This window comes from Carcharodon carcharias, chromosome 8 (genome assembly GCF_017639515.1).
Source record: "Carcharodon carcharias isolate sCarCar2 chromosome 8, sCarCar2.pri, whole genome shotgun sequence".
NCBI lineage: Eukaryota > Metazoa > Chordata > Chondrichthyes > Lamniformes > Lamnidae > Carcharodon > Carcharodon carcharias.
The window spans coordinates 157,110,908-157,134,518 of record NC_054474.1 but is presented as its reverse complement, the minus strand read 5'-3'; the positions used below and the strand labels follow the sequence as shown (position 1 = coordinate 157,134,518).

General features: G+C 39.7%; 2 protein-coding genes across 3 annotated transcripts in view; one reads left to right on the top strand and one right to left on the bottom strand.

The window, feature by feature from the left end:
- LOC121281164 (kelch-like protein 20) overlaps window positions 1–15,224 on the bottom strand; it is a 40,796-nt gene extending 25,572 nt beyond the window's left edge. The window contains exons 1-5 of one of the 2 annotated variants that reach the window (XM_041193898.1): window positions 14,911–15,224; window positions 10,331–10,404; window positions 8,295–8,866; window positions 6,100–6,258; window positions 4,500–4,594 (exon numbers count right to left, since the gene is read on the bottom strand). In XM_041193898.1, the coding sequence (XP_041049832.1) occupies window positions 4,500–4,594; window positions 6,100–6,258; window positions 8,295–8,858 (818 nt within the window). In that variant the 5' untranslated portion in view covers window positions 8,859–8,866; window positions 10,331–10,404; window positions 14,911–15,224. The remainder of the gene's footprint in view (window positions 1–4,499; window positions 4,595–6,099; window positions 6,259–8,294; window positions 8,867–10,330; window positions 10,405–14,910) is intronic. The other variant, XM_041193897.1, reaches the window with a different exon arrangement.
- A 2,771-nt stretch (window positions 15,225–17,995) lies between these two features.
- LOC121281525 (beta-1,3-galactosyltransferase 9) lies at window positions 17,996–21,028 on the top strand. Its single transcript, XM_041194472.1, has 2 exons — window positions 17,996–18,001; window positions 19,922–21,028. Exons 1-2 carry the CDS (start codon window positions 17,996–17,998, stop codon window positions 21,026–21,028), a joined length of 1,113 nt encoding a protein of 370 aa, XP_041050406.1.
- Window positions 21,029–23,611: the final 2,583 nt, after the last annotated feature.

Sequence of the window (23,611 nt, the reverse complement as noted above, 5' to 3'; positions counted from 1 at the left end):
CACTTGTACTTCTTTCGCAGTTTTCAAATTCTTGTCACATATTCTGTACATTGTTTCTGAACTTTTGAAAAACAAAGTTTATACTCAGTGCACAGTACAACGCAAAAAATACACCAATATCTGAAAAACTTTACAGCCCCATAAATCACTTCTGGAACACTTATTAAAATAATAATTTTCTACAAGTTTCAAGAGTTGATTGGTGATGATCTTTGCAAATAGAAGGTATCAGAACAGGTTATATAACACCTGCTATAGAACTATTTGATTAAAAAAAAAAGTAATAAAATAGGTTAAAGTCAAGATGGAATTTTTAAAAATATGTTGAACATCAACATTTGCTCTTTTGCAAGATTGTGTTTAGACGTAGTAAGAAAAGTTACTGAGCTAAACTGAAATAACAGCAAAACTAAGACCAGTAAAAAGCAATAGTTGTAATAGCGTGCACAATAAGCACTGCCTAACTAATCACAATTATGATCAGTGAAAAATAAGTCAAGGTAAATCTTTAAATTGTTACCTAGATATAAGTAACAATTATAGGTTGTTGGAAGTCACTAATTAGTTCATCTTTGGAATGATAAGATTAGGAGTCCCTGTAAATTGGACCTTCACAACTTTGTCAGTTTCTGCTGCAATTCATGTTGCAAGAAACCAAAATAGATTGATCCTGCTCTCGGGACGACATCATATTTCAACAACTGATCAATCACAGTGACAGGGCCATCATTTTATTCTCTTACAACTGACTGGAGGGCAAGAATTTGTCTGCTGATAATTTATGAATTAATCACTTGGTCATATAGAACTTGAGTATTGCTCAAAAAGGAGACACGCTGTTAAGGCTTTTCATCTTACACGCATCAGGGCAGATTTGCAAGAATACCAAATCTTAAAGGGAACAACAATTTCTACTGCATGAGAATAGGGTGCTGATTGATTTCCTTACACACTTTAACAGGCTTCAATCTGCACTCAAACTCACCTTTGAAATTAAGCAGTCAAATAAGCTCCCATTCCTCGATGTGCTAGTTGAGAAATCTGCCACTGAGTCTGCCACTACTGTCTACCGCAAGCCCACCTTTACTGGTCAATTTATGCAGTGGGATTCCTACAGTTCCACACACTATAAGATCGGCCTGACTGGCAACCTCGTAAATAAGGCCCGGGCCATTTGCTCACTGTGCAAGCTTGATGCCAAAAAAGGTGCATTAACGCAACCCTGTGGGATAATGGCTACCCTGAACAGATCATTGCTCGCTGTATATCACGCGGACTCATGAAAGCGCCTAAGGCTGCCACTCTTGGTACTAAAAAGTGCCCAGTCTCTGTCAGACTACCCTGGAAGGGCAAGGTGTCTCAAAACTTGAGCAAACAGGTGAAGCTAGCCCTTTCAAGCTGTCACTATACAGTAGCAACATGAATGGTATTCTCTACAAACAGTATGCTGCCATTAAGCCAAAAACACATTCTGCCTGCCATACATATGAATAATGTGGCATATGAATTTCACTGCTGAGGTGATGCCAGATATGTAGGCCGCATGTCCCAACAGCTTGGGGATTGTATCAAATGGCATGTCCCTAAATATGTTTGCAACAGGCAAAGTACTGACCATACTCAACTAGCCAATGCTTGCAAAACTCAGAAGTATCCAACATTAGATATGATTCTGCAATTGGACAACACCTACTAAGCAATCCTGATTATGCTCAGAATTCTGCTCACAACCAATGTTGCTCACAAAGTGGCTCATTTATACATGCTAGAAGTTACATATATTCAAACACAGGGGCCTGTTTTTTGCAAACAGAAAGGACATGTCCACACATTGCGCCTTTTTCAACTTAGCAAAAGCTTCATTCCCCATGGCAATGCCTTGACCAGAGTCAACCTGTCTGGTTTGAATCTAAATAAAAGCTCATCAGTTAACTGTTCCCTGGTGCATTTTCCAAGACAACACCTCTACCAATCAGCACCCTCTTCTCATGCAGTTTAAGTTCTTTTTTCCTTTGGGATTTGTTATTCTTACAAATCTGTCCCGATGAGTGCAAGATGAAAAGCTTTGATGGCATCTCTTTTTCAAGCAACAGCTTGTGAATTGGTTACTGTGTAGTTGAAATGTCACAACTGTATATTTGATTATGTTACTCTGTATAGATTCTTTCCCTTTAGGATCTCTTTATTCAAATATTAAATTCCCCCACCCCTAAAGAAAGTCATCTCCCCTGAGTAACACCATGGCTAAAGCTACCGGTATCACCAGAAGATTGCAGTCACGAAAATGTCAGACAATAGAAGCCAAGGGTGTAATTTGCCAAGTCAAGCCACCTCAGAGACTGAAAACAAACCAAGTGCTGAAAGATCTTCATAATTAACACAAATATGGCAAGACGCTTATCTCACATGGTGTTCAAAAATATCTTGGTGATGTTGGTGCTAAAATGGATAAGAAGAGTTCAGCAGCAAACACTATGATCCTATCCATGCCAAACTTATCCCTACTCAAGTGATCAGCCCTGTTATATAGCAAATGCTACGGTTGAGTAACCCCTGAAGTTTTAGAAATTATACCACAGTACCAAAATGTGCCATCAAAATTATGCAACATAATAAAGAGCTTAAAAATCCCATTATCATGACAATAACTGCATTGCTGTTTAATAAACAGCATATTTTACATTCATACTAAAAATGTCAATGTATTTTAGTGATTTCAGGAAAAACAATAGCAGATTTACTGGTTTATATAATGAAGGAATAAACATTTGGTGGAGAATTGTCACATTATTTGCAACTAAGCTGTGTTTACTTCACTGAGCAACACAGTCTGTTGGAACACTAACACAATTGACTGCCCTGTGGACAAAACTCGAAGTTCTGGTTACTTCAAGAAAAAAATACTGGAGGCCAAGACTATGCTTATGTACATAAACATGCACCATGTATCAGAATGGAAGAGTCACATCTTAAAAATGATCATGTTTAATAAAAATAAATTTTACTGAAAGGTCAAGTCAAAAAAGTTAGTTCCCCAACAGCTTCCACTGATTAAGACATCAAGTAGCAGAGCCATATAGATCAAGAAAGTCACAGGTTCCATCCTCAATCTATTTGGAGTCAGCTGAGCACATTGTTTATGATAGTGAGTGTACTAGTTAGCTTATGTCCCCTGGGATTAAAATAAAGAGGAGGCACTCTGTCAAGGACAGGATCAGCTTTACTGCGATGCTCCATGTGGTCAAACAGCCATCCAAAACACATAGCATATGGCGTATTTGGGCTAGGTTTTATGCTGATCTGCAGTTTCAGGAGCTCGAATCTCCACCTAGTGGTATAATTATGCAGTGACATGCAGCATTAAAATAGGAATATTTTACTGAAACACCACGAGATGAATGACAAAATGCCCAAAAACAGCATGTGAACTACAAATTTATTATAGATTTCATCTTCTATTACTGAAAGAACAATAGCACAACTAGATAAGGTTCAAACAAACATATCTTCTACACACAAATCTTGTTACAAATTTTTATAACAAATCTCTATAATACAGGCTTTCTGAACATTATAAAATTCCAGCCGTGTCAAGTCAGCAACAATTTTCTTTGCTAGGTTCCAGTCCCCCGCCCCCAAAATACTGCTAAGTTTCATTCATAGAATGTCTACTGGTCACTTAATTCACAGAATATCAACTCAATTTTTAAAAAAGAACAGAAACAAAAGGATAGCTAAATACCAATTTAAGATCAAAATATAGCTTTGTGCGTGCTGGCGAAAAGGTCAAAACAATAATCTTGTCACTTGGCCCGAATTAATCAGCACAGTGAGGATGAAATGGTCCACTGTGAATATTTATGTTAAGATGAGGCTCCAGCTCCGGTTCAATCAATTGTACCTACCAGATGCAGTGTTAATGGTAAATTCTAACCAGCAACAAGAGAACTCCTATACCAACTCCTTGTTCTACCCTCAAAAATACAGAAGTAGGTGATAGGAATTGAAATAGAAAAAAGTATTTTATTTTAAAATGTTACTTTAAACATTAAATCAGGAAGTGTAATATGAAAATCATCAAAGTCAAAGCCAGATCAGCCCTTATACAATTATATTTGGTCCTAGGTCTTTGCAGAGTCAGCAATTCTCAAGTGGACTGGTTTAAGGGATGACTACGAGCGACTTTACTTTCGGGGTGTGGGAAGGGATAGAGAGAAAAATCAGCTGGGGCTCCCAATCTGATGCTAAGTAATTGCTTCTGCTGCATGTGCACGGATGAGGACAGAATTAGGCTCTGCTACCTTTGGTCAAAGATGTAGTTGGTATTCACTTTGTAAGATTCCACAGGACTCCACCTCACAAAACAAATGCCCAACTCTTCAGGAGAGGTGGGAAGGAGGGTAAAAAAACTAACAGAGAAGGTTTGTAAAACAAAACAGGCTTTTAAGATCCTCTTGCGTACACAGTCCACTGGACAAATACATACATAGATACACTACCTGCACATTTCATCACTTTTGATCAAAGAGTCAGTTCCAACTGTGCCAACCAGGAATTTAGGGCTCAACAGTGGCAAACGAACATGTTGCAAGACCTGGGGAAAAATAATCAAAAATTACATACAGAAATGAGAAGGAGCATAAATGCCTTGTACATTAGTTGGAGGTATAGACTAGAAGGCTGAAAGCTGCAAAATGCAGCTCTGAAGGTTCTATCTTAGCATAGACCTTTTGCTATATTCAAACTGAAAGACTGCCAGTGTTGAGGAATAGAGAATTGTTCCATTTTCTATCTACATCCTCAAACTGCTCCAAGTTAAATCAGACAGCGTAAAAGTGTGCCCCAAGAACATGTCTCACCCCAACCTGAAAACAGCATACACACAACCTTTCCATTTCCCACAACAGTCTCACTTTTATAACCTTACTCGAGGTCAATTAGCGACACAATTCTGAACTGTGAAATGCTGTGTGGTTGGACTTTGTCCCATCAAATTATCAAACACTTGATTTCAGTACTTCAGGCAGATGCAAGTATCCATCAAAAAATGTCTCTGGTCATGGGACATGAACAATACTGCCACGGAAACTGTTATGGTCATTTACTGACCTGCACGATTTACAGATTGAGAATCTGAAGTGTCAGCAGAGTGTTGAACTCAAATTTGTTCATCTTTGAAAAATAACATTTATTTAGGGGATAACTAAATAATCTTTATGGAATAAACTGAGCTTGCAATTTCTTGCATTCAGTACCATTTTTGCCAGTTTATATGATATTCCTCCTAAACCTTCAAACACATCCTAAATCTTAATTGTTTTGGACAGGAGCAATTAAGTAGCCAGGGGGCTCAGACAACCAGTCTTCCCAGTCACATATGCTTGGTTAGCCTTTACTCCTAAATGTGGTCACTTTATGAAGTCACCATAAGGACAAGTAAAGTTGTGGTGAATATCAGCTTGAATTTGATTTGAAGAAAAATATTGGTTTAATAGTTCTCTACAGCCAGCTGCAATTCTCAATATCATAGACAAATAGTACAGGCCAATAGGTGACACTGTTTATGATCTATAACCCAAGGTTGATGGATATCAGCAACTATCTGACTGATGAATTTATGCGATTAGATGTTTCACTGCCTTCTTACTAGTGTTCTAAAGTTCCAGGTGCTAATTGAAGTATGCTTTTCAGTTCTAAATATTTTTTATCTCCTTTTTCTGGTACATTTTTATGTCCATCAAAATATGGGGCATTAGTTAAAAAAACAAAATATGTTCCCATGTTGGACACCCAGTGTCAATGGCACCCATTTCCAGGTCACAGCAGTTAGGTGTAAAATAAAGCACCCTTTATTGTACAGCATGACATCTACTTCCCACATCATCTACACTGTGCTGAGTGAGATCACTTAGTGCCAAATTTGATAGGGTTTCATAATTTGGACACATGTTGTCAAATTTATTTCAATTAGTACCTTACAAAAAAAAGCATTCATTCCTTCAATTGAAGCTCGACTCAAACCCAGGTCACTGAGGTGAAAGAATAGCAAGCTAATCCTGTTTTCTATCCAGTCCCTGGCTTCCTCCATTGTCCGGTTACCTGTGCAAGTTGTCCTCTCCTCTCCGGAATATTGTACTTGACCCACGATACAACAGCACTATACACCTGCTCCTCACTTCGCACATTCAACTCGTCACTGGAAATTATATCAATCATCTGGTTTGCTGGCAGCAGCATGAACTCCTCACTCTCCATTACCTGGGCAGAAGGATTGAGAAATCCAAAGTTATTTGGAGTTCAATTCCACTCTAAAGCTGAACAGCCAAATACAGTAGCTTTCAAAGCAGTCAAACTTGAACAAAAATAATTGCAATGGATCCATTACATCAGTGCAAAAGGATACCCTCTGTGAGTTGAGTACCAAAGCAGCCCTTGAATGCTCACATATAATTAATTGTAAAAACAGTGATGAAGCCTGATGAACATGAACACATGTATAAAGTTGTCATATTATAATTACAAAGACAACTGGAGTCAATGACAGAAGGAACTGTTCATGATTTCATAAACCCTTCCTTATGGGCAGGAAAGCTGTCTGCTGCAAAGGAAGAGCTGCATTTCACTTGTGTACTGCCTATGGAAAAGTTCTCTAAATAGGCACACCCTGAAATTAATTACTGGCTAATTGTTCCAATACAAGTCATTCGCTAGCCGTTGGCAAATCCTCAGCTCCTTTCTTTTTAAGTGAGATGCCAGGTCCAGGTCAGCAATTAACCACATATAAAGTACTTTTTTTCTGAAAATCTCATGACCAAGATGTTCAGTTGCGATTTGTTCGTGTTTTTATGAAAACAACAGAGTCTGCACAGTCAAGCTTGACACTTCAAAGCGTGATGGATGCACTTCACGTAAAACACACCTAGCTCCTATGGCAATGCTCACAGAAGTCAGAGGAGATAAGGACAGGAGAATATATGCAATGCACATTACTCTGCTACTAAGGAACAGCCATGCCATAACTTGGCCCACCTCTAAGGCTACAAGGTCTAATTGCTGTAACTTCCTGAAGTCAATTAGGCTGAATGTCTTTTGGACCAGAAGTCAATAAGGTATTTCCTTTTGCTCGTGAAGTTTAGTTTTTAAAATTGCACTTTCAGCAGTTAAGGTGACAAATTTGCAGTTGGTATGACACCTTATGTGTGATGAACATGAATTGCAGACTACAGATTCTCTTAACAAGTATAAATCTCTTGCTGCGTTTGACAAAGACTTAATTAGATGCTGTTAACTCTCCTATATTTCAATTAATATAATTCTAATCATTTGGAAACTGTATAAATACACCACACACTGTATTCTGCAGTTCATATTGCAGGGCTAGCAAGCTCACTTCCTAAGTCTGTGTTGTTAGCTAAGTTCAGGCAAGACAGCACTTGGCATCAATGCATCCATAGGAAGTAGGAAGGATCTATGTCCATTATTCCTAATCTCTGGATAAATTTGTCCTCTCAACTGCCTCCAACTGGCAGTTCATAAGAGCATATAATGGGCTTTTTAAATATCTAAAGAAGATTTTAAAATTGAAAAGCCAACAATGACAGAAAAGAACTAGCTTTAATAAACCATTAGAAAAGATTTGTATACATCTGCTCTCTACATTCTCAGGACCGTGCACAATGTGTTCTAAAGGTGAAGGGAATTGGAGGAGAAATAATTATTTCAAGCTTTTTTTTAAAAAGTGTAAACTGATAGGTAACACTAAAGTGGCAGAGATGTGGTTTTTGCTTTGGGACTTGGTTTATCCTCTTGAAAACGTTCAAAAGTATAAAGCTACCATGACAAGAGACGATGCCTTTACATTTTTGTAGATTTTAAAAAACAATCAGTTCAGTAACAAACCTGGTCTCTTAAGCATGAAGAAAACTGTTAATTACACTCTGCAATTGGAATTTAAGCACAATACTGATATTAACTCTTAAATTAGGCTGCATTATTTCAGACTATGTAAACAAGATGACTTCAACATCATATTTATATTTCCACACTTCACACAAGATCCTCTGTCATGATGAGTAATGGAAGGGGACAGAACAATGACTGAGTAGATTCATAGTCCTATCATCATGAAGCCTCAGAAAAGAGATGGAGCAATAGTCTCAAAATGTTCCCATTTCAAATTCCACTAACACTGCAGCTCAGCCAGAGTTTTATGATTATAAGTTTGAGTTTTCAAAAAGCCCTGCTTGGGGGAAAAAAATGTGACCGAGTCGTAACAGAGAAGCATAATTTCTCACCTCTTGAAAGTTGTGTTGTGTAAATTTATCTGCCACCCGTAGCAATTCCCGACAAGCATGAGTGTCAGCAAATGCCCGGATTCCCAAACAATTGGAAGGATCAAGCTGTCGCTTTAAAAACTCACAGCAGGTTTCCTGGATCTCAATCAGCTGCAACAAGCAAGCAGCTGGCAGCAGTGTCTGGACATTGCTCTCCTCCACAATAATCTGGGACGTGTATGCAAATTCAATGAGTAATTCCATGGCATGTTCGTCAATGTCCCTAATCAGAACTTCTGTCTGTCTACTTTCTGCAAGTTCACTGGTGAACATTGCATGGAAATATGGGCTGCAGGCTGCAAGCACCACTCGATGGGCATAGATTTTCTTTAGCCCAACAACAAGCACAACGTCACATAGACCCTGGTTTCTCCTCAGTTGGTTGATGGCATCCAGAGTGAGTCGGGGGTGTTTGTCCGAGACATAATGCATGCGCGCAGGTTGAGGCAGGCCTTCAGGAAGCCGGTTTGGATCGCCAGCTGTACATCGGCTGGTCACATCCATTCCTGTCACCACTGGAGACATGAAAAGATCTGAAGAGAATGAAAAATAATACATCAATACGAACATTATGTTGTACAAAGCTCATTAACTTCCATCCATTGTCAACTTTGATGGTGCCTCAGCTAGACCCTCTCTGTATTACAGAGTATGGCCACAATACCTTGGCCTTGATTAGGAGGGCAAGAGTTTAGTCGGAAGGCCTGTCCTAAGACAGAGTGATAAGAGAACAATCTGTCATCTCAGGACAGTTCTGGTTCTTAAGCAGATAATCAAACTTACAGGAGTAGAGCTTCATTTCAAGTAGTGATGAAATGCGAATGCCTGGAATTCTCTACCCCAGAGAGTTGTGGAGGAAAAGTATTTAAAGAGGAGGTAGATGGATTTTTGAAATATCAGGGACTTGAGGACTATGAGGAGCTGGCACAAAGAGTTGAGGCCTGGGGCAGATCAGCCATGATCTTATTGAATTACGGGGCAGGCTTGAGGGGCCAAATAGCCTACTTCTGTTCCTATTTCTTATGTTCCTAAGAAAGCTAAATACATGCATGAGCACTAAACACAGAAGCAGATTAAACCACTTCCTTCACTCAAAAGTTTAAAAAAGCTTCATGAAACTATTCTTTCTGCAGCAGGCCACATGCTCATTACACAGAATCTCCAGCACAGTGACCAATACCAATCGACTCAATCTACGCTTATCCTCCATATGAGACTCCTCGAAACTTTCTTTAACCCTATACCATTCTCTCTCTCCTGTGCTTACCTATGATTTAACCTCAACCACGCCTTGTGTAGTGAGTTCCACATTCTCACTACTGTCTGGGTAAAGAGGCTTTTCCTGAATTTCCTATTGGGTTTATTAGGATATTACCTTATTCTTATGGTGGCACGTTTTGGTCTCCCCATCACATGGAAATATCTCCTTTAGACTATCCTAACAAACTCTCAATCTTAAAAGACCTCCATCAAGTCACCCCTCAGCCTTGCCTTCTCTGGAAAAAGAGATAGCCTATTCTGATATCATCCTTCAGAATCTTTTTTGCACTTTCTTCAGTGTCTCTATATGCTATTTATAATAATGGTGACTAGAACCATGTACAGTACTTAATCTAACCAAGACGTGATACAAACTTAACCTAACTTCTCTGCTTTTTAATCTCATCCCTCTAGAACGGACCCAAGTGCTTGGTTTCTTAAAAAAAGGGCCCATTACGCTACTTTTGCAGTTTTGTCCTAGATCCCTCTTCTCCCCTACTCCATTTAGGCTTTTTATTGAAGCAGTATGTGGTTTCCCTAATCTCCCCATTAAAATATGATACCTCACTATATTGAAAATCATTTGCCAATTGCACTTCTGTTCTACAATGTTCCTCAATATTAAATATGTCTGCAAACTTTGAAGCTGTACTTCTGATTTTCAAGTACAAATTATTTCTGTAAATTGTGAACAACAGTTATCACAGTAACCACCCTTATAAAACACCACTTCTCACCTTTTGACAGTCTGAGTAGCTATACTTAACGCCTACTCTCTGCTTTCTGTTCTGATGCCAACTTGCTCTCCACTCTAAAATAAAAGCAAAAATAATGTGGATGCTGAAGATCTGAAATAAAAACAAAATACTGCAAAAACTCAGCAAGTCTGGCAGCATCTGTGCAGAGAGAAACAGAGTTAACCTTTCAAATTCAATAATTCTTCTTTGGAACTGAAGAAAGGTAGAAATCTGATGAGTTCTATGTTGTTGAAAAAGTGGAGGGGCAGGTAGAACAAGAGAGGTCAGGGATAGATTAATAACAGAATCTGCTATTAACATCTACTCTCAATCAATGCTTTATGTCTTTAATACTATCATTACCACTCCCTTTGCCTTGTGTCCCATGACTTCTTTGTCATTTAATCTGCCCCACCCTCTAACCTATCCCTAGCCTCTTTTGCTCTACCTGCTCCTCCCTTCTTTTAAAACCCATCACATTCCTACCCCTCAGTGGATAAGTGTGAAGTTATCCACTTTGGTAGGAAAAACAGAATGGCAGAGTATTATTTAAATGGTGATAGATTGGGAAATGTAGATGTACAAAGGGGCCTGGGTGTCCTTGTACACCAACCACTGAAAGCAAGCATGCAGGTGCAGCAAGCAGTTAAGAAGGCAAATGGTAAACTGGCCTTCATTGCAAGAGGACTTGAGTACAGCAGCAAGGACGGTCTTACTGCAGCTGTACAGGGCCTTGGTGAGACCACACATGGAGTTTGGTGCAGTTTTGGTCTCCTTACCTAAGAAAGGATATATTGCCATAGAGGGAGTGCAGCGAAGGGTCACCAGACTGATCCCTGGGATGGCAGGATTGTTGCATAAGGAGAAATTGAGCCAACAAGGTCTGTATTCACTGGAGTTTAGTAGAATGAGAGGGGATCTCACTGAAACAGGGCTTGACAGACTGGATGTTGGGATGATGTTTCCTCTGGCTGGGGGGGTTTAGAACAAGGAGTCACAATCTCAGGATAAGGGGCAGGCCATTTAGGGCTGAGATGAGGAGAAAATTCTTCACTCAGAGGGTGGTGAACCTGTGGAATTCTCTACCACAGAGGGCTGTGGAGGCCAAGTCAATTGAATGTATTTGAGGAGGAAATTGATAGATTTCTATACTCTAAAGGCCGTCAAGGGGTATGAGGAGTGAGTGGGAGTGTGCCGTTGAGATAGAGGATCAGTCATGATCATATTGAATGGCAGAGCAGGCTCGAAGGGCTGAATGACCTGCTCCTATTTTTCTATGTTTCTCTTTAGTTCCAAAGAAGAGTCATATTGGACTAGAAACATTAACTCTGTTTCGCTCTCCACTGATGCTGACAAACCTGCAGAGCTTTTCCAGCAAAACATTCTGCTATTTGTCCCCTGATTCCACATGCTCTGAATCGCTTGTGGGGTTATGCACCTAAATAAACATCAACACAAGTTATGCTACTCATGTATGCACTGCTCATCCCATTAGGGAGAATTCTGTGCTCGTGTTGTCAAGTATAAAATTTTACCAGAAAACAGACCTAAGTACATCAAATGCTCTAGTACGTCCAGATATAGATACAAATCCACGACTGAGCATTCAGGGAAAAGATTAACTTAATATTTGAAAAACAGTCTCTAAAATCTCTTAAAACTGCCTGTTTGTAATTTTAAAGGATCAAAGACAAACAAATGTGTTCAGCTAGAGTGCTGCAGAGTTAGCAAAATGTTTTCCAATATCTAGCCTCCTATGATTATTGACCAAGCTCTACAAAATACCAGCTTGCTTTTTTTCCTGAGTTTATTGTTACAACACAGATATCATGGACACAGTGCCTTTCCAAAAAGAAAAGTCATGTTTCACTTGCCCTGCAGGTGTTGACATTCATTTGCTGACAACCCTCTGTGACTGTTCTCTACATGCAAGCCCAGGCAGTATTGACAAGCTATTTAAACATGGTGAACACCAGAGCCTAATCTGTTGCTCATACAATTCCCCTCACTAGTCAATGAACAGCAGAGCCCAGGTAGACTTTATTCAGGTTATCCCCGCTACACTTTTAATATCAGTGTTTCTATTTTTCGATTCTGCTCCCATTCTAGTACTGCATTCCCCTTTGAGGAATGCTGATAATGAACTTGTTTGGATCCGATTGTCTGGCCAAGTAAAGGCAACAGCAGACCTCTTAGCCACCAAGACACAAAAGCTCAACAGCTTCTAATTTTATTGAAAATGTAACATTTTATGTAACAGAAAACAGAATATTTGAAACACGGACAAGACAAGATTAAACAGGTACTGAAACAGTGATAGAACAGCTTCATACCTACTATTTGCACTCCAAATAATACTGTTGAGAAGATAGTAAAGGAATGTGGGAAAGCACTAGTCAGAGGACGTGAATTTGTGCAGCTATCTGCAGAGGAGACAAACCACAGAAATATGTTGGAGAGATGTAATACTCCATCCTTCTGATGGGTAAGTTGGTTAAAGCAGCAGTTAAACAGACCACAAATGGGCTCAATGCCTATTTTGTGTTGGTTCATTGATCTCTGCCAAGGATCTAGTAACAATACCTTAATTTATTGCAACAGTGAATACACTTCAGAAGTTATTTTATTAGCTGTAAAACACTTCAGGTCCAGTGTTTTTTATTTTATTCTTTCAAGGGACGTGGGCATCACTGGTGAGGCCAGCATTCATTGCCCACCCCTAAATGCCCCTGAACTGAGTGACTTGTTAAACCATTTCAGAGGGCAGGTAAGAGTCAACCACATTGCTGTGGGTCTGGAGTCACATGTAGGCCAGACTAGGTAAGGACAACAGATTTTCTTCCCCAAAGGACATTAGTGAACTAGATGGGTTTGTACAACATCAATGATAGGTTCATGGTCACCATTACTGAACCTAACTTTATATTCCAGATTTTATTAATTGAATTCAAATTCTGCTAGCTGCCATGGTGGAATTTGAACCCATTCCCCTGAGCATTAGTCTGGGCCTCTGGATTACCACTATGTTACCATCCCCACTGTGGTAAGGTATGGCAGTTGAATAAATGTCAACATTCCTTTCTCTTTTAAAGTTCCCATTCTTGTTTTCAAATCCCTGTATGGTCTCACCCTTCCCCATCTCTCAGCTCCCTCCAGCCCTATAACCCTCCAAGATCTTTACACTCCTCCAAATCTGACCTCTTGAACATCCCTGATTTTCATCACTCCACCACTGCCGGCCTTGCCTTCAACTGTCAAGGTCCCATACTTGGAATTCCCTCCCTAAACCTCTCGGCCTAACTCTCCTCCTTTCAGGTGCTCCTTAAAATCTGTTTGACTCAAACTTTGGTCACCTGTCCTAGTATCTGCTAATGTGGCTCTGAGTCATACTTGGTTTTATAATGCTGCTGTGAAGCACCTCAGATGTTTCATTGCATTAATGGTGCTGTGTATATGACGTTTTTGTCACATACTCCCTTGCTCAACTTGCCCTGCTGTTCCTCATCATTCAGGTTCATACATGGATGATGATTATTTGGACAAAGTACAAAGCAACAATTTCAAAACAGTAAAAGCAAAATACTGAGGATGCTGGAAAGCTGAAGTGAATACAAAGTGCTGGAAGAACTCAGCAGGATTGGCAGCATCAGGGGAGAGAGAAACAGAGTTAACGTTTTGAGTCTGTGTGACACTTCTTCAGAGAATTTCAGAAGAGGGTTGCCGGTAAAAATTAAATCACTGAAATCCTGGTTTATACTTATAATCTGGACCATAACACCTTTAAAAAAAAATTAGCTTTTATTCCCTCAACAATGACCCTGATTCCATGTTCTGGACCAAACAAAAAAAAATCCATAAACAAAGTTTCAGAAAGGTTATTAAAAAAGACTGTAAAAGGGATTGTCAATTTTAGTATAGGCTTCTGTAAGAGTTACATGGCACATTTATGTTCAGAACATGAAAGCACCAAAAAATTTAGACACAGCAGCATTAACCCAAATGTTATTATTGCTTTTCTAAGGCAAAGATCTTTTTCTGTGGCTATACACCTACCCAAGTGTGGCTGGCATCACTAAGGGAGTAAGTTTGACACAGAGGCACACTGACATTGAGCAGGTTGTCAGGAGAGTGTCCTTGTCTGAGTGGTGGGATAAAGAGAGAAAATGCTGCAAACACTCAGCAGGTCAGGCAGCAAATCTGAGGATTGAGAAAGAGAGCTAACGTGTCTGGTCGATGACCTTGTAGCAATGTGGCGATACGAATAAAACTGAGAAAGAGAAAATTGTCATTTGTCAACCCACATCCAGACTGACAAAAAAAACTCCACAAGTTATTTATTACACCATCTCCAAATAAATGAGACGGCACAAGAGCCCATTCAGCCCATCGTGCCTGTTCTTGCCCTTTCGTGGAGCTATCTAGTCAGTATCACTTCCATGTTCTCTCCCCAATTTCCACTCCCCCCCCCCCCAAGTATTTATTCCATGCCCTTTCGCAAATCCCTTTCCGCACCCCAAACAATTTCAATAAAGACACAAAGCAGCCGTTAAACGATCCGTTTTAAAGACAATGGAACTTACCAGAAGATGGCCTGAGGCCGGACACAGTCCCAAACTCCTCAGTGGGTCAGCATCAGCATCCGGCCCCGAGGCAGCGGCCCGGGGACATCCCGCTCCCCAACCTCCACCATCACCTCAGAAACAAAACAACAACACATTTATATTAAAGGGCATACAAAATTTTCATGGGGAAACCAATCCGGAACTTTCCCTCACTAGTTGGGCCAATGTTTTTTCATTATGAACCAGTCCCATTGCAGTCACTCTCCACTCTCTCCCGTACCAAGCCGCAGAGAGAAACCATTCTCGGCTGACGCGCCCACCTCTAAACCCCGCCCACCAACAATCCCCATTGGTTCCAATCAATCCTCACGCCGCGTTTTGATACGACGTTCCAACTGCCAGTCACCATAATCAGTCCCCGCCTCCTTACCTCATCCTCATTGGCTCTAATCCATCCACATACCGCGTTCCGATACGTCGCACCAGCTGCCAGTCACTCTAGCTAGGTCCCGCCTACTTCCCTTCTTCTCATTGGCTCTATTCAACCCGTATTTCGTGTTTTGATACGATACTCCACTGTCCATTACCCGGCCTAGGTCCCGCCTCCTTACCTCATTTTAATTGACTCTAATCAAGCCGCATGCTGTGTTTTGATACGACGTTCCAACTGCCAATCAGTCTAACTAGGTCCCACCTCCTTACCTCATGCTCATTGGTTCTAATCAACCCCGCGGCTCCCAATACTGCATTTTGATACGATGCTCGAACTGCCAATCATTCTAAACATCCCCGCCATTCCAAAGTGAAGCAAAATGGATTCACTCATTTTTTTTAAAAGTTTTGTCAATTTTGCCAATTTCACTATTAAGAAGTGAATCCAATCAATGCTAATTGTTTATAATCCTGGCTACTAACATTATTCCAATGTTAACAATTTGAGATTAGTTCAACAGCAACATATTTTTATAGCACATTTGAAATATGAAAAGAAATCCTCAGTGTATCACATACCAATTATGGTCCGCTTAAATCACCTTCTCCCATCCTGGTAATTACATGATACAATGCAAAGGCAGGGCAGATATCAAAACCTTCATAAAACTATAGAAAACAGCATTAAAAATAAGTGCAGATATGTTTCAACAAGCATTATCTTTGTGAAAAAGTGACAAATCTGCTTGTAAATTAGAGACAACAGTTGCATATTATTTTCAGCAGAACAGTGTCACATGCAAGCCAAGTGATGCAATACGCTTTCATAAGTTTTATTGCTTCCTTTTCCAATGTGCTTGCAAGTGGACAAAAAAAAGGTTCCTCAAAAACGTTCCCCACTTCTGCTTTAATGTCTTCTTCTCCTTGAATAGTTGTGAAAGAAAGTTCAAGGACTTTTTATTGCTATTTTCCCTCTCTCTCAACACTAACTCCGCCCCATGGGACTCTTTCCAGTACCTTGTCCAAATGACTGTTCTTCCACAAGCAGCAATTGTTAGCAGGGTATTTGATAGATATGTTGTCAGAAAGTCAACGTTACAGATTTGGGATAACAAGGAACTATTCACAAGCTTAAGCAATTTAATTCCACTATAATCACTTGATTATAATCAATAAACACTGTTCCCAACACGTAAAAAACAGTAGAATTTGTCATTCATGGGCAGCAATGGAGAGCAGGTCTACCACATTTGAAGTTTCTTCTTGACACTCATCCCCTCATTCACAACTAAATATAGTTTCCACGGGCAGACTGAGCCTTCTGTGAACTAAAAGCTGCATCTTTGTTTTCTGTCATGGATGAATAAGCATAGCTCAGATTCGACAATAGTCACAATGAATCACTTATTAGAGAATTCATGAGGTGCCCACAACATTCTTCCATGGGCTCAGAAGGCAAAAAATACTGTATCATAAAACCAAACCATATAGGCTAAGCCACCTATTCATATTTATCTATTAATGAATAGTATACAGAAGAGAAATAGCATAGTGAGATAATGAATTTGTGTTTTTCTATAGAACTGTTAGGTTTTCTCTTTCATAGACCTTTGGCATGAGATGTTGCACATGATTATGTGAGTTTCAGTTCACTCTCAACTTTTAATGCACTCACATCAGGACTAATTTAAACAGGAGGATAACACTGTATTATGTGGGTAAGATGCCTTTGGTGATGGTGCAATCTATCATTGGGAACAAAAGCCACAATACATAGGTATGATATCCTAATGAGCAATTAGCTGGGGACCTGATACTATACAATTCAATAAGGCTCTAGGAAAAAACCTGAACCTATTTTCAATCAATCAGCTTTGTCTTAAATCTTGCTAACATTCATTTTATATTATAATGAAAGAGGAGCCCAATTAAGGTAACCTTTTCTATTTCAAAATAAACCATTTCAAATAAGGACAGAGGTTTCCTATTTGCCTCAGATACTGCAATGAAACCATTTGGCTTTACAAACATTGAAATTATGAGTTCTATTTAATAGTCACTGATAAATATCATCATCACCTCCATATATTGTATATTGTATAATTCAATAAGCATGACCATTCCATTGAAATCCATTTGTTCTACATAATATTCATCTCACTTAGGGAGTCCTGAGGCACTATTGATTTCCATCTAATTAACTTGCCTATGTTGCTCTGATATTTGATATTCAAGGTTATCCATTGCCTCTTTGGTATTAAATAATTCACCTAATGTGAGTTTACTTTCAAAAACACAACCTGCATAGGGAAGAGAATTAATGTACATTGTAATTCATTTAATGCTATGCAAATTTAGGCAAGATAGCAAAATGATAAAATGAAAAGTTTGCAAAATGACAAAATCTAAAATGAGTGAAATGTTGCCTGTGTTTTACCTGCTTCTTGTTCTCTTTCCCAGGTACTTGATCTGTGGGAAGCTATAGGATTACATTTTGTGAGTGTATCACTCTAACAGGGGAATTAAGTTAACCAAACAGTACCTTCCTCCATTTTGAAATTACACGGTAGATTTTGGCACAAAACATCCATTCAACAGACTGAGACCAGCAAGACCAGGTAATCTGTACATTGTTGAGGATTTATTCACCCAGAACTTGCTTGAGCTGACAATGCAGGTAAGGGCATTGCGATATTTTACCAGCAAGTTTTGAAGTATTAAGCAACTTTGAAAAAAAAAAGTCATACAGTGCCATTGGGACAGGTAAAAATGGGTCAGTAACAGAGAGTATTAAGTTATCTTATCAGTTTTGCAATATTTAAAAATAAGCTCAAACAAAAGTGTTACTCACTTGATAACTGTATATTTTTGCATAATACAGTTTTAATTTGTCTATTAGAGAAGTGAGAACGAGAGACTTACATCATCAGATAGAGGTCCATTGAGTCTGTACTAGCTCTATTGTTGTGGCCCAGCACTTCATGCTAATATTGTTCATTGCAACACAAAAGTATATTCATGAAAATGGCTGAAAGGGTCATGATGTGGTGATGTAAAATAATGAATGCCTCTTTGTTTTATCCTTTGTTTTGAACCCAAAATATATGAGGGTTTTGAAAACATTTTTTCATGAAGCTGGTCCCTTTCTTTGAAAAAGAAACTGTAAATTTAGGTGGGAGAAGTCTTGACCCTGTACGCAGTGCAACTTTCTACTTCGTAATGCGTGTCTTCATTAACAGGTTGAATATCATCTCGTGAAACGGTGCCACATCTGATAATATTAACACAATGAACAGTTTTATTAAAGGAGTGTGGTCTGCATTGAAAAAAGGTGTTTTATCATTCATTTTCTGGAAAGAGAGAAGTGTGATATGTCGCAATGATGTCTCTTACGGGTGATGCTGTAATACATTTTGAGGCAAAGGAGCAAATGTTTGCCAAATAGTTTTCTCCGGGGAGACAGGGCTCCTTCAGTGCTACAGTTTCTCTTAAATTAATAATTGAGGACACTGAAAGAAAGGAGGGCTGCCCAAGGTGGATGCCTCAGAGAAAACAGGGGAAAGGGGTTGTAGGCAATGGGACAGAATCCCTCTTGATAGAAGGGAAGCTACAATAAAAAATGTATGCTAAATCTCCACTAGTTGGTGGCATTGAAATAGAATTGAAACTTGAAAACCATATTTTCTTTGAAGGGATAACTGCACTCCTGAGAAGGTGAATGTCTAAAGAACATAGGTGAACCTGGGTGAGAGAAATTCTAAGTATATTAGGAGAGTTTTGGAGGTGATCTCATTGAGGCTTCCAAAATGATGTGTGGAATTGACTGAGTTGGCTCAGACAAATTATCGTATGTACACTCATGAAAAAGTTGAAATTTTGCGACCCATTTTTCTTGGCCAAAATTCATGGGTCAACTTCCACATGAGTAATGTTCTTGAGAGATTGACAAGCTTGCTTGATTTGGGTCCAAGGGAAATCCAAAACAGACCGTTGCAAATGGGATAAAGTAAAAACCACCAACACTAAAGAATTCATATCAATTATCATTCATAATCTGATCACTTTAATAATCTGAATAAATTTAAACAAAACTTAAACGTATCCATCTTTTAAGCATGCACTTACCAGCAGTTATTTTCATTAGTATTAATATATTTACTATGAAATTGAATCATTAACATCTCCAGGATTATATTTTGCTTTGGAAACTTTTAGGCTTTGATTCCTGAAATACTGGGGTTGACTTTTACATGCAGTATATGAAAAATTAGAGTCTTTTAGGCCAAAAGTCCTGCACATGCAGCCGGATTTTGAATGCATATAAACGGGATTTGGTATATTTCAGACTTCAAAAGGAAGGAGTAAACAAAAAAGGGAAGTTAGCTGCAATTATTTTCTTTTTCCATGCATAAAGCTAACAGAGATGGGCACTGAGGTTAGCAGAATAAACAGGCACTAGATATTTTGCTGGAGAGGGATGAGATTGAGCAAAGTAGTGAGAGTTGGGCAGCATTTATGTAAACAATGGGGTGGGTTTGCTCCACCTAAAATTCTGTCTCTTGTCCTAAAAATCTTTTGTTTTTTTTTGTTTGTCCAGCTGATATTCTGTAGGCTTCGCACACATCAATGGTGCTTTCTCCTCTTCAATGTGATTCTTTTCCACGCCTTGCTCTTTGGGGCTGACATTGTGGAGGAGTACCTGCTCCAGTCCTCTCCGACCACCTACGCAGATGCCCAAACGCTGGATGTCCGCGAGAGAGCCAGGAAACTGGACATGGGCCTGGTCAAGAGAAACGCCTCCAATTTTTTTCACATCAGCAGCGCAGGGGCTTGTGGCAATGCTGACCTCTTTCTCCTGGCTGTCGTTTCCAGCAATGCAGAAAACCTAACACAGCGGGAAATAATCAGGAAGACTTGGGCCAACATGAGCCAAGTGCAAGGTTATGGTTTGTTGACACTATTTGCAATTGGGATCCCTCAGACACAGGCAACCCAAGAGGAGATCAACAAAGAGTATGAAAACCACAGGGATATCATTCAAGGCACCTTCTCGGACTCGACCAACAATGTCGTCCTTAAAACTATCATGATCATGCGCTGGGCTGTGACATTTTGCTCCAAAGCTTTGTTCATTCTGAAATCTGATGAAGAGGCCTTTGTCAATTATAGAAGCTTGGTTGAATACCTGCTTAGTTTGAAGAAGCATGCCGAAGATCTTTACATTGGGAGGGTCTATCACCAGGTTATGCCCATTCGAGACCCCCTGAGTAAATATTATGTGCCTGTCAGTCTGTATTCAAGGAAATATTACCCCGATTTCTGCAGCACTACTGCCTATGTCATCTCACAGGATGTTGCCCGCAAAGTTTTTGTCGTTTCCATGGCGATGGAGACCTCAATGCCTGAAGACATTTACGTTGGAATCTGCGCCCAGAAAGCTGGTGTTGTGCCCATCCACAGCTCCAGGTTCTCTGGGGAGAAGCATATTTGGTTCAATCGCTGCTGCTACAAATTCATCTTCAGCTCTTTTGGGATGACTGGCAAGGAGCTGGTCAAGGCCTGGGAGGAGATTAATGACAGCAGGCAATGTACTATGTTAGAAACGTACTATGGACTGATCAAATGCAAGGCATTAACGTATCTGGACAAGCTCACATTGCATAGTAGCACAGAGTCAGAGGAGTTTGTTACTCCATCAGACTAAATGTTGATTAAAATGGTAATCCCCACAAAGTGTGATTCAAGATACAGCACTCTCATTGCTGAGACAGTTGGTTATGGGTTCAAGTCCCACTCCAGGGACTTGGGCACATGATCTAGACTGGCACTCCCATTGCATTCCCAGTACTGAAGGAGTGCGGCACAGTCAGAGGTGCCACTTTTCAGATGAGCTGTTTAACTCAGGTTCTGTCTGCCCTCTCAGGTGGACATGAAAGATTCCATGACACTATTTCACTGGGAAGTTCCTCCCAGTGTCCTGACAAATACTTATCCCTCAACCAACATCACTAAAAACAGATTATCTGCTCATTATTGCATAGCTGTTTGTGGGACCTTGCTTTGCACAAATTGGCTGCCACAGTTCCAACTTTACAACATTGACTACACTTCAAAAGCATCCTTTAATGACTGTAAAGTACTTTAGACTGTCCTTTGGTCATGAAAGGTGCTATATAAATGCAAGTCTTTCTAATTCCTCTCTCCTTTCATAACTTTGACCATATATAGTTGATTCTTTTAAAAATATCTTCTTGCTTTTAATTAAGATTTCTCTATGAAAGGTTGTGAAACTTTTCTGTCTGTCCTGTCTCTCTGCTTGTACATGTCTTGCTTCTGGTGGGTGAGGGGTAAGATGTGAGACCCACTCCCAGGCCGCAATTGGTGCCACTCTTCAGCCAAGCACAAAGATGTATACAACATTGGCCCAGGACTGATACCTGCCCCTGGTGGAGCAGCACCTGGCCTCTGCTCCTTTGCCTCAATTTGTAGAGCAGCTCACCTAAAGAAGCTAGTGGAATGGGATCAGACACAAATCAAACTGCCATCCAACTAATCAATGCTTACCATGTGCTGGTGCTGCAGCTCACTGCACCACTACAGCCATTCTAGTGAGGAGATGTAACCTCCCATTTCTCAAGTTTATTTTTTCCCAGCTTTCAGTTGAGACATTAAACCAAGGCTCCGTCTGCCCTGTAAGGTGGGAGTAAAAGATCCTATAGCACTTTTTGCAAGAAGAGCAGTGGATTAATCTTCACTATCCTGGGGCCAATATTTATCCCTCAATCAACATCACAAAAAGAGATTATCTGGTCGTTATCACATTGCTGTTTGTGGGAGCTTGCTGTGTGCAAAGTGGTTTCTGCGTTTCCTACATCACAACAGTGACTACACTTCAAAAGTACTTCATTAGTTGTGAAACATTTGTGACCTCCAATGGTTGTGAAAGGCATTATATAAATGCAAGTCCTTTTTTTCTTTTTCTTCCCATTAGGTCATGCTTTGCTGTATCCACAAGGGATAACTAGCTCGTGCGCCTCACCACTGTGGGTTAATGTGCCGATGCCTAGTGTCTACATTGCATTGTTTGAAACCTTCTTAATATGGAAAACTATCACAATTAAACATGCAATTAAGAGGCTTTTTGATGCAAAATTGCAGAATTCTCAATAGCTACATTTTTAGGGAATGTGATCATTAATGTTCAAATAAAAATAATACCTGAGGCCCTGTCATTGGCGGCTGTCAGCATTATGTATGCAGGTATATTATAAATTGCTTTTATTTTTAATTTAGAGACCATCCATCACTGATTTTTCTTGTTTCTAAAGAGTCAGACAATAATGTTAAGGATCCGTTTGTAATTGTTACGTTTTACGTAAGCGTGTAATGATACCTAGGAGGGGCCAGGATAATGCTTTCTTTCAGAGCCTCTAAATGGTCAAGCTCCTTCGCTTAAGCAACAGCTCAGGTGTTGCAATTCAAGGAAGGTGAAAAAGATTAAGCAGGGTTTCCACTTCTGATCACTGCGCGGTAATCCTGCTAGAAAATTAATATGTTTGTTTGTGGTGCACATTTTTTGAACATGGACAAAATCAGACTCAGTTTGGCATTCCCCCCCACCACCCCCTCCCCAAGATCAAGAAGCTTGCTGAACCCACGCCTTAGACCCATGTGTGAAAAATGATCACTTCAGCAAGATACCCAGAGAGCTCCCTGCGCCAATGCCTCACCAACAGCTGGAATGACAGGAGAGGAGGAAGAAAAAAAAGGAAAAAAAAAGAATATTTTTAATGTGTGTTTTATTAATGGAGGGGAAACAAAAGAACATACTTCACGGAATTTTTAGTGTTTTGGGACCTTGAAAGGATAGTGACTTTCTTGGTCAGAAGATAGACCTCAAAACAGCCTTTGTTTGTTTCTTTTTGACACATTTATCATGACTATAGTGGTTTATGGTTGCAACATTTAAAATGTTTGTTTAAAAGCAAAATGCTGCGGATGCTGGAGATTTGAAATAAAGTTGGAAAATACTGGAAAAACTCAGCAGGTCTGGCAGCATCTGTAGAGAGAGAAACAGAGTTAATGTTTCGAGTCCGTGTGACTCTTCTACATCTTATATTAAATTTTTGTTTGTTTGGCATATTGTTGTCTTGGCATCTGTGTTGGGGTTCCTGGATGTGTCTCAGCAATTATATATGCCACCTGACAAATAACTGAGACAAAACGTAAGAACGTTAGAGCGTAACAACTGAAGCTGAATAGATAAAACTGCAAATTCTGAATATGA